This window comes from Lactuca saligna, chromosome 8 (genome assembly GCF_052625555.1).
Source record: "Lactuca saligna cultivar CGN05327 chromosome 8, ASM5262555v1, whole genome shotgun sequence".
Taxonomy (NCBI): domain Eukaryota; kingdom Viridiplantae; phylum Streptophyta; class Magnoliopsida; order Asterales; family Asteraceae; genus Lactuca; species Lactuca saligna.
In genome coordinates, this window is record NC_136424.1 from 175,237,587 (window position 1) to 175,249,403 (window position 11,817).

The following is an 11,817-nucleotide window of genomic DNA, read 5'->3' on the forward strand; positions in this document are numbered from 1 at the left end:
TTCACACAACACCAAATACACTTGGAATAACTTGAGAGAAACTAGAACACTTCATGAAATCGGTTAGCCCTCTCTAGAATAATCTAGTGACCGATTTTTGGGAAGAATAATATCTTTATATAGTGTTACAATTAGGGTAAACCCTAATTGTCATGACTTTCCATTTCCTTGGATCCATGGGTTCAAATACACCATGGAGCATCCATGGAGCATCATATGGGTTTTGGCCCAACTAGATAATCCATGGAGCATTAGCCCACTATATAAGTATGGATGATTTACACAATCAACCCATATATTTAATTAGTCTTCTTTTGATCACTTAATTAATCCTAGATTAATTCTTGATCAATACTAATTAAATAATCTTATTATTCTTATTATTAATATACTAGAACTTATAATATATTAATAACCATAAGTGTCTTATTTCTCTCATTATAGTCTATCCAAGTGCATGATGCCATGCAACCCAAATGGACCATGCCGGGTCGGGTCAAGTCTTACCAATTATAGTTATGGACTTAGACATTAATCCAACAACCAACCCCCCATTTATGTGACCATTATTGTACCTTTCGCAAAAAGGTATAAACATTTGTTCCGTATCTCTGAGGATCGACCCTGCTTACCTTGTATTACATTTCTAGTACGAAGTAGTAGTGTTTAAGGGGTTATTTTACCCCTTTATTTGTTGGGTTTGACACGCTTAACACAAACCAATTCATTTCATAGTCAAACTAAAAAAAAATTAAAAAAAAATTAAAAAAAAAAATCACAATTTCGCAGATAGGAGTGAGAGTATTTCGCAGATGGACCTTCTCTATCTGCAAAATTACCCCTATATATACAAAAAAAAAAATTTAAAAATTAAAAAAAACCACCTGCGAATGTACAAGCAACTAAAGCATAGCTGTGTTTAGCTGCTTGTACTTTCGCAGATGACATGCTGATTTCGCAGATGGGGCATTTCCATCTGCGAAATCGTTAGCTATTTTTGTAATTTTGATATTTTTTTGCTATTTTTGTAATGTCATTAGTGTAAATGACTATTTTTGTCATTTTCTCTAAATTTTAACCACATTTTGAATTCAAATATATTTATCATCAAATCTCCTTATATTTCTCAACAATTTGATATGGTTCCTCAAATCACGGATTCATTCAAATTTTGAACCCTTTTAGATATCCTTAAATTTAGCATGTTGATTCAAATATCCCTCCAATCGCATATACCTCTTTGTTCCCTCCTCTGCTATAAAGCCCACCGTCTAGGAACAAAAAATGACTTCATCTCCCAAATAACACCATAGTTTGATTATTTTGTCTTCGACATGTACTTTCTTTTATAACATAACATTTTTGTAGAAGAAACATATCACTGAAAGAATTTACACGCCCCGCCGCTTTGTACGGGTACACTGCTAGTATATATATATATATATATATATATATATATATATATATATATATATATATATATATATATATATATATATATATATATACATGGGAAAAGTGAATATACCCTTAAGGGTATATAAGCTTAGGTACCCTAACTCATCATACTCCGTCGTTTTGTATCATATAATACATTCTAATTGTCTAATGTTCTTATAATTTAACTTGTAACTTGATTTATTTCCAAGATTTTTATAAACTACACGATTATCTTCCATTTACATAATTTTCATTTTCAACTGCAATATATAGTCTAGTAGGTGTTCGGAAAAAAGATGTGATGTAAGAGAAAGGTAATAGTGAAATTTCGAAAATCTTGAAAATAAATCAAGTTAGTAGTTGACATTTAAGAACATTATGATGGATATATAAAACAAAACGACGTATTATGGTGTGTTTGGGTACCTAAGCTTATATACCCTCAAGGGTATATTCACTTTTCCCTATATATATATATATATATATATATATATATATATATATATATATATATATATATATATATATATATATATATATATATATATATACTTCTAGCTTTATACTTGTTCTTGCTTTGTACTTCCTATTTGTAGTTTTTAGTCTCTTCTTTGCTCCTTTTAATCGGGAGACTTTAGTCATAATCCCAAAACATCTATACCTTTACTCACAACCAACATTACAACCCTAAAAGATATTTGGTTAGTTTTTGTACACGTATAATAGATTTAACAAGCTTATGGTTAAAAATAAAAAAAATAAAAAAAATAAAAAAAATAAAAAACTTCTTTAAAACGATTTTTTATAAAGTATACAAGTCCTTATCACAAACACGAGAGAATGAGTATGGCCTTAGCTCATCTTAATATATTGTCATTTTGTCATCCTTACTTTTTTTAGGTCTTGTGTTGTACATGCAACGAATACCATTCATGGTCAATGTGGTTACAACCACAATAATGAACACCACCCTGATGGTTCGTGGACCATCATGATCATGGTGTAGACGATGAATGACAACGCTGAGTTAGAAGCAATCTCATCCGTTTAATCTGCAACAACTATTTTCTTTAAATAAAAACTTACTCCCCCCCCCCCCCCCCCCCAACCAACACACACACACTTATATATATATATATATATATATATATATATATATATATATATATATATATATATATATATATCATAGCACTGCCAAACATAAACTTCACTTTATCTTTTATACTTTTTAACACCACAAAGATGAAACTTTTTACAAATTTTGATTTCAATGATGACGAGGAGTTTATTACAACATTCTTTAGTGTTGTTCAAAACATAGTCGATGAATGTCGTACGGATGTTAGTAATACAAGAACAGTTGTCAATCGAGATCGGTAAGCAGCGCATGGACTTTTGATAAGTGATTATTTTGTCGATGATTATCTTTATAGTGATGTAGTATTCAAATGTTGTTTACGTCTTAATAAGGCATTATTTTTACATATTAGTAATGTTTTAGAGGTACGATATGAATATGAATGTTATATACGTTCTTTGGGGTTGTAGGATCTAACAATGACTGTAATGTTCTTGGCTGGTATCAAATTGTCAATGATATATGGATCTGAAAATGGCATTTGGAATCCTCAAACATAAATGACATGTAGTGAAACACGTTGCCCGACTCTAGAATAGTGAAAGGTTACAAACAATAATGTATGCAGTTAACATCCAAAAAATTCAGATAAAAATTTTGTTTTTAAATCGTTATCAAACATTCAATAATCATGTCAAATCAACCAAAATGTATCATAGTGAAAAAATCATCAAAGTACAAAATCTCAAAATCACATTATGCAGAAAACATGGGTGGATGCGGTGTGATCATGTCGACCCTTCCCTTTCGAGCTAGAAGTACCCGATACATAAACTGGAAACTGTAAGCACAAATCTTAGTGAGCTCCCTAAAATACCCCATACCATACATACATAACAGTCAAAACATAACTTGGTCTATTTCATCCCCTTCGGTATCTTTTAACTGGTACCAGGTCTATTCCACCCCATTCAGTCTCTTTTAGCCGGTACTGGGTATATTTCATCTCCTTCGGTCTCTTTCAACCGGTGTTGGATCTATTTCACCATCTACAGCTAGCATACAATCATAACAACAAGAGTCACAGAGACAACAAGCATAAACAAGCATAACAGGAAATTGTCACGAAGACACTTTCATCCTATACACATAAATCAATGGGTCGACATTGGTGCCTTTGACCCACAAGTACAGTGAAGGAACTCACCCCAGTCTGAAGATAAACAAATCATACTCGGGCTACTGAATCAATAATCTCCACACTAAATCACAAATAATATAACTCTAATTAGCAATTAAGTCACTAACTCGAACTAGGAGTCCAAATCCTTAATCCCTATTCTTAAGGTTAAAAGATTGTTTTAACCTTCTCTTATCGGGCTTGACATATCGCGGTCCAAGCCCAAATTAGCCCAAAGTCCAAAAGACACCCAAGAGGCCTAAAGCCCACCATAGCCGAAAAAGGAAAAAGATCCACTAAGGCCCAACACTTAAAATCCAAAAAAGACCCTTGATGAGTACACTAAGCGTACCACCAGTACTCCTGGCGTACTCGGTTGCAACGCATGGGTTGCGATCGCAGGCGCGTACACTTAGTGTACGTCTTCGTATGCCCAATTGGCCAAAAATATTGATTAAGAACTTAATGCTTTAAGCTCAACATCCAACTTTCAGATCTAACTCTCTAGGGACGTCCTAAACAATAAAGTTGGCAACTTTACTCCATTGCATGGCTTAATGAAACTCAAACCCTAATTTAGCATTCTACTTCCATTCAATGATCACTAATTCATGCATGGTTGATCTACAACCATCAACATGCAAACTTTATGGACCAAGGGCCTCAGAAACATCCACGGAAACACTTCATAACATCTGGAGTAGTATTTACTCACAACAATTCATCTATGGGATCAAAATATGTTAAAAACAAGCCATAGACTAGATCTAACACATAGAGTTATCAAAATAAGAGCTTTATACCTCCAATAAGCTGGAAAGAGTGAAAAATCCCTAGATCTACAAGCTCATACTTGTCCAATGCTTCTCTACAAGTCTTTTTCTGCTTCTTCAATATGCACCACACACACCAAAACATACACACAATGGTCAATCTCTTGAAAAATGGGTTGGGGTTTCGATATAGCTCAAAATAGGCAATGGAGGCTGATAAGGTGAAGGTTGGGGGGACATAAGGTGCTTAAATAAAGTGCAAATCCTAAAAAATAGGGTTTACCCCTGACGGACGTATGCCCCGCGTACCAGGGGCTAACCTCGTGTCATGCAACCTTCCGAGTACACCCGATGTGCCTTATGCATGCACAACGTATTGGGTCTAAAGCCAAAAAAGAAATTTAAAAGTGGAGTAAATAGTTGAAGAAATTACCTTGACAAACCCGGCGTTACAATGCATTTATTATAATGCATAATATAATTATTGATCATAAAGGTAGAATGATTTGCATATATGATGAGAACAACATAGTTAACCCCGATCAACAATTCATTGGCGGTTCGGTTGGATTTTTATTAATAGTAGTTGAAATTCAAAATGTTGAAACGTGTCAATATCTTTCAGAAGACATAGCGGAACATTTATACCAAAAGAACATGAACGAAGAGTAGTAATATTTTTAAATTATATTTTTATGGAACTTTTTTTATGTAATCTTAGTATTATATTTTTAATGTATTGTTTTTTTTATGTTTTTTTTATTTTATTTTAGTTGCTTCGTGTTTTTTTAAATTTATGGATTGCAATGTTTTTATTTTAATTAAAAATCTCGCATTTTCATTATATTGTTTTATCTAATTTTAAGACAAAACTGCAAATTTGGTCCTTGTGGTTTGCGAAAACCTTTGGATGGGGTCCAAAAAGTTTCCAGCTTGCACCGAAGGTCCAAAATCAAGGTTTTCCATTGTTTTTAGTCCAAAAAAACTTGAAAAGTCAATTTTACCCTTTTTCATTTCTTTTTTCTATTTTCTTTATTTATTTTGGTATTTAAATAATTAAAAATAGAAAATAAAATAAACCCCACAACCCCTCCCTCCTCCTCCTCCTCCTCTCTCTCTCTCTCTCTCTCACATAGACACACACATAAATATAAATACAGGTCGTCTTCATAGACATACACACACAGCAAGGACCAATCTTACAGCTGCCTTTGTTGCTTCATTTTTCTCCTTTCTCCTGATTTGTACCGTTAAGCTTCTGGCAGCCTTACCTTCTCCGTCAGGAGAACACCTCCGACCATTGAAGCGTCTCCGACAGTAGCACCTCCAATAAAATTAGACCTACCTGCGATCTCATTGTTGTTTCCCCCCTCAATTGTTTCTGACATATTTCACGTAGTCCACATCAAAATCTTCAAGCCACCCGGTGATGGCTATGCAAGTTGTGCTGATATCGATCTCCATACCAAATGGATCTGAAGATGATAAGTCGATTATGTATGTAGAAATTGGGTCTGTGAAAGTGGTGCTAATATAGGTCTCCATATCAAACCATAAACCATCTCTTACCCGATTAATCACTTCTGAAATCCTTAAGGGTTTCTATCAACAAACAGGGTATTAATGGTCGAAGAACAAAAGCCCCTTGCTACAATCGAGATCCCGGAGGTGATATGCGTTCAATCCTAAGGCTTCTGAGAATAATTGGAAAAGCATACCTCATATTTCATCACTTTATTTGATTACTTGATTTGAATTTCTCTTAAACCTCCAACAATTGCATCACTTGATTTTGTGCGATGTTTATGGTGATTGGCAGAAGATGAGAGGGATTTGGCGGATTCCAGCATCAACGAGGCCCTTCACACCAATTTTTGCTTGATCGAAAACTTTGAGCTTCTATGGTCGATCTAGCTTGAGACTATTGAAGTAATGCTGGCAGCCATTTTTATGAAGACGATATGTATATATATTTGTGTGTGTATCTATGTGTGTGTGAGAGAGAGAGAGAGAGGGGGGGAGGAAGAGGTTGTGGGGTTTATTTTATTTTCTATTTTTAATTATTTAAATACCAAAATAAATAAAGAAAATAGAAAAAAGAAATGTAAAAGGGTAAAATCGACTTTTCAAGTTTTTTTGGACCAAAAACAATGGAAAACCTTGATTTTGGACCTTCGGTGCAAGCTGGAAACTTTTTGGACCCTATCCAAAGGTTTTCGCAAACCACAAGGACCAAATTTACAGTTTTGTCTAATTTTAATTACAAAAAAATGATGTGTAATGGTGGATATACAAACCTAATATGGTTGTATGTGGTGTCGAGGTTGCAGTGATGTTACACCCATCATATTTGTGGTTAGTGATGAATACGCTAGAAGGCCTTAAGGCCATCCGAAGTAATACTCATGAACCACAAACCACCTCAACTTTCATTTCCTTCAACCTCACCATAATGAACCACGAACCAGGTGTACATATCACAACCACGAATGAAAATAAGAGGAGAAAGGGGGGTAGAAGAATGAGTGGAAGAAAGCTCAATGGTCGTCGTGGTTCGTGCTCACCACCACAAATCTCCACTACAACGACTAAGAACGGAGGGACAAGTTGGTGTTTGTGGTCGTGTTCCATGCCACAGTGGACAACAAAGCCCTCTGTTGAGAAACTTCGAACGGTAAAGGGTAAAGTCATAAAGATATTTTCATTCCGTCCCTTCACAAATGTTACATCAGCTTCACATAGATTTTAGTTTTTTTTTTCTTTTCACTTTTCTTCGTAAACTTCTACATACCGAATCACACATGGAAATGAGCATAAACTTCGTAAACTAAAAAATACCATCTCATCAACACGCAAACAATAAATAAATAAATAACATCTCATTAACACATGTCAAAGAAAAACATCACTGAAAAATAAAATACAAAATTGAAGTAAAAAATACAAACATATATTTAAAAGTGTATGTAAACATGCCATTCCCAATCATATTTTTCGCAATCAACACGTCCAATTAAATGACCATGAGACAACAAACATATTTCCACTTAGGAGAAGAGTAGCACAATAAAATTTTGTCATTTATTCGATTTGGTTACTAATTTTTTTTTTACGAAATAGACCATTTAAATCGTATAAAATGTGTCAATTACACAACTTTGCTCAATTTGAAAGGGTCAATCGGTAAAGTTGGTGACTTAGCGGTTGGCACAATGATGTATGATGTGTAGGGGAAGATAGTCACATCAGCATCATGTCTATCATTCCTATTAAATGAAATGGTACATGGCAACCAAATCAGGTGGTGGTGTTGGTGTGTATTTGTGTTTAGCCAAATCTAACTCACACCACTATTGCCATCGTTCACCTTTGACCACCTTTGTCCACCCATCTAGGGATGGTGTTCTTTGTATTTTTCCCACTTTTGAATCTCAAGAGACCTCTAATTCATCAAAATTTTGTGATGACAACCATAGCCATCGAAGTTTTCTCTTCACTAATTCTCCAATTCCTTTTAAAGCGACAAATGGAAAAGATGAAAGATGAAGAAGGTACTCTTGTTGGAAATATGCAGAATAGAGAATAAAATGATCTATTTGTTGAAGTTCTTGTAGATTCTTCCACCTGTATCAAGGCTAATAGAAATGATGATGTAGAATTTTCTTTTTCTTTTTAACGATTCGATGATGGCATCAAGGCGAATGAAAAAAAAAAATTCAGATCAGTCGCCTCCTTCACCTCGTAACATCTCCCCTTCTAATCATGCTTGTAAGTCAGAAAAATGTCTCTTCTTTACTACCCACAACTCAAGATAACAAGATTATAACATAGAATTTAATCACCACCACCGTCATCTACCACAAAAATCAACAGACTTATATCGATTACCTTCAAGAAAAATGGATTGATTACCTTCATTAAACTTAGAAATCCAAGCTAAGTCGGGGAGTCGGATTTAATATCTCCCTCGTAACTTTTTTCCCTTCCCGATTGAACTTGATATTGTTTATGATTTAAATTAGGAGAAATAAGGATGTTAAAAAATCTTATAGGACCCAAACTCATGGGGCTCAATCCCATATGAGAATATTTGTTAAAAAAATCGTGTAGGGATAGGGGCAATATTAACTTTGTTTTAATTTGAAGGGCCGGAACAGGGTGACAGTCCCATCCCGAACCTAAATGAGGGCCCCATATATATATATATATATATATATATATATATATATATATATATATATATATATATATATATATAATAACAATGATTTTAAAGCTTCTAAAATACAACAAAAAATCATGTTTTTAAGTTGTTAGTATAAAGTTTTTGAAAAATCATGACATTCTTATTTTTAATATGTAAATTATGTCATAAATAACTATTTTTAACATAAAAAATAGCTTCTTTAAGCCATAATAATAATAATAACAACAACTTTTAGTCCAACAAAAAGATAGCCAAAAATCAATCGAGGGCGAGGGAACAAAGACAGGGGCGGGGGAGGCGGTTATATAGGAATTCGGGGGCGAGGGCCAAAGTGGAGAGGCTGGAATATTCAGGGGCGGAAGCAGGAGAATTGGGAAATTTCAAGGGTGGGGGATGCAACCCTCATCCCACTTGCCCAATCGACATCCCTAAGCAAAAATAAAAATACCACATTTATGGATCATCTAAACATGCCGGAGGAAGAACATTCTTCGATCTTACTTACATTCTCCATCTTAGAGATGAGCATTTGGACTGGAGAACCGGCCGAAACTGGTACCGAAACCGTATAAAACTGATCGGACCGGGATCGGAACGATATTCTTGTGGATTTCTAGAACCTGCAAAAACCGATAGAATCGGCAAAAACCAAAACCGTATATTGTTATTTCTCAAGAACCGGTTCAATTTTTGTTTTCCACCAAGTTCGGTTCCCGAACTGCTTCCGGTTCGGACCAGTTCCAATGCTCATCCCTACTCCCTCCAACTCTTTCTTTCTCTCTATCTAACTCGCTTGAACATATGCAGCATCAAATAAGTACCGAAATGTAGAAGGATTTCCAATTGACAAGTTCTTCAAGATGGGATCAAACAAGAAACGAAAAGGAGACATCACAAAGTGGTTGGTGTCATATGAGGGGAGAAGTATAACAGAAGCTTGGTTGGTGTCATATGAAGGAGGCCGACTCGTCATTTTCTGTGTTCAGCTTCCTTGAAGCGATTTCTTTTGGTGACCCGTCAAATGCATCTAGGTCTTATGTTATGGGTTAGGTTTAGTCATCAAAAGCTTGGTTTGAGGGTTGATGACTTGATAGTATGCTTAAATCACATTATAGGTTTAGGTGGGATTAAAAAACTTTGTTGATCACGAATAGACTAGTTGCATCTTAATGTGTTAATGCATTGAATTTGTACTTAAAATAGAATAACCTTTAATTTTCCGTTTTTAATTTTGTTTTCATGTTTTATTCTATTCCATGTCTCTTGAAGAGAAAGAGATTAATCTTTGAGGTTTTGAAAATAAGGTGAATGCAATTGGACAAATAGAAAGCTCAATCGACAGATCAAATTGGTATACAAAAGAACGTAAGAATGACTATAATGAAGTGTTTGATCTAATAAACCGATTATTCTTATATTATTTCAAATTGTAGATAAGCTTTCAACCACTATAAATGATATGGAGATATTTTTACATTAAAAACGTGGCACACAATTTATGCAACCACATTCATTGCTCAATATCAATCAAAGATGATAAAACCCCACTTTTTTTAATCGTTATCTCATGCAGTTCTGCATAAGTCTTGAAAAACAGATCAATTTGAAGATGATAATCATGAACATGAAGCACAGTTTTGAAGAACAAAAACATAATCAAGCACCAAAAACGGAACAAACTATCATATAAGAGAACTAAAAACATTTGCCAAATGGTTCAACAACGGATTCATGAACATAGAAATTAGAAATCACAAAAAAAACAGAAAAATAAGAAGCAAATTAATGGTAGAAAACACAGATGTAATTTACCAGTTTCATTCAGATCTCAGATCAACGGTTACTAGCAGTAGGACATTCACGAGCGAAGTGCCCATCTTCTCCACAGTTGTAACAACCGCCACCACCTCCGCCTCCACGGCCTCCGCCACCGTAACCTCCTCCTCCGCCTCCACGTCCACCGCCATAACCTCCACGTCCACCTCCGTAGCCACCACCACCTCCGCCTCCACCGTTCTGATCACAATCCCTAGCCATATGTCCAGCCTCGCCGCACTTAAAGCATGCGTTCCCGCCGCCTCCACCTCCGTATCCACCACCACCACGTCCTCCACGACCGCCATACCCGCCACCACCATACCGATCACCGCCTCCTCCACCGTATCGATCACCGCCTCCTCCACCGTAACGATCACCGCCTCCTCCACCGTAACGATCACCGCCGCCTCCACGTCCGCCCCCGCCACCGCCGCCTCCACGGCTACTTCCCTGCACAGGCCCCTCCTCGGGTCCAGTAACATCGGCAGCCTTCGCCCTCCCATCAGATCCGTTCTCCACCACATACTCCACCGTCTCACCATCACCTAGACTCCTAAAACCATCGGCCCTGATCGAAGACTGATGAACAAACAGATCTTCGCCGCCATCTTCAGGAGTAATAAAACCAAAACCCTTGGTATCACTAAACCACTTCACAGTTCCCGATTTCCTAGCACCATCGACAGCCATTACTTCTTCGATTTCAAAGCAAAACAAAGCTAACACCAGAAATTGAAACACACCCCCAAATCGGAGGAGATTAACGAAACCCTAAACCCTCTAAAACCTTTGGAAGGTATTGGATATATATAAAAGCCTTTTACGGCAAAAGGGTAAAAGTGGTAAATGAAAAGCCACGTCATTTGTGTCAACGAAACGGAGAATCTAATTTTGACTAGTTGTGACGAATTTACAGTTTTAGCCTTATCGGGAATTTAGTAGCGACTTCTGGTTGATTTCGATGAAATCTAACGGCTGGGCGTGAAGAGTTTTCCATCTGATTAATGTTTTTTTGATGATTAATGTTTTTTGATTTGAATGATATTTTAAAGATAAAATTACTCCATAGGTACTTGGTAATATACATTTTTAATATAATTTAAAAAATAGATAAATTTAAGATTGTTAACTGAATTAAAAACTAATTATGTTAAAAATTTTGATTAAGTTAATTTCTTATTGAAATTTATTTAGTTTATATCTGACTGATTGTATAAAATAACTATATTACTCTCAAACAATATTTTTTATAATAATTCATATATAACATGATCACAATTATTAAAGGACTTGTAACAATCAAGAATTAAACACAAAA

The 11,817-nt window shown here is 35.4% G+C and overlaps 1 protein-coding gene across 1 annotated transcript; it reads right to left on the reverse strand.

Annotated features, from left to right (window-relative positions):
* Positions 1-10,334: 10,334 nt before the first annotated feature.
* Positions 10,335-11,299, reverse strand: LOC145012436 (cold shock protein 2-like). The gene has a single exon (XM_078971243.1). The coding sequence runs from the start codon at positions 11,187-11,189 to the stop codon at positions 10,515-10,517; it is 675 nt and encodes a 224-aa protein (XP_078827369.1). The 5' UTR covers positions 11,190-11,299; the 3' UTR covers positions 10,335-10,514.
* Positions 11,300-11,817: the final 518 nt, after the last annotated feature.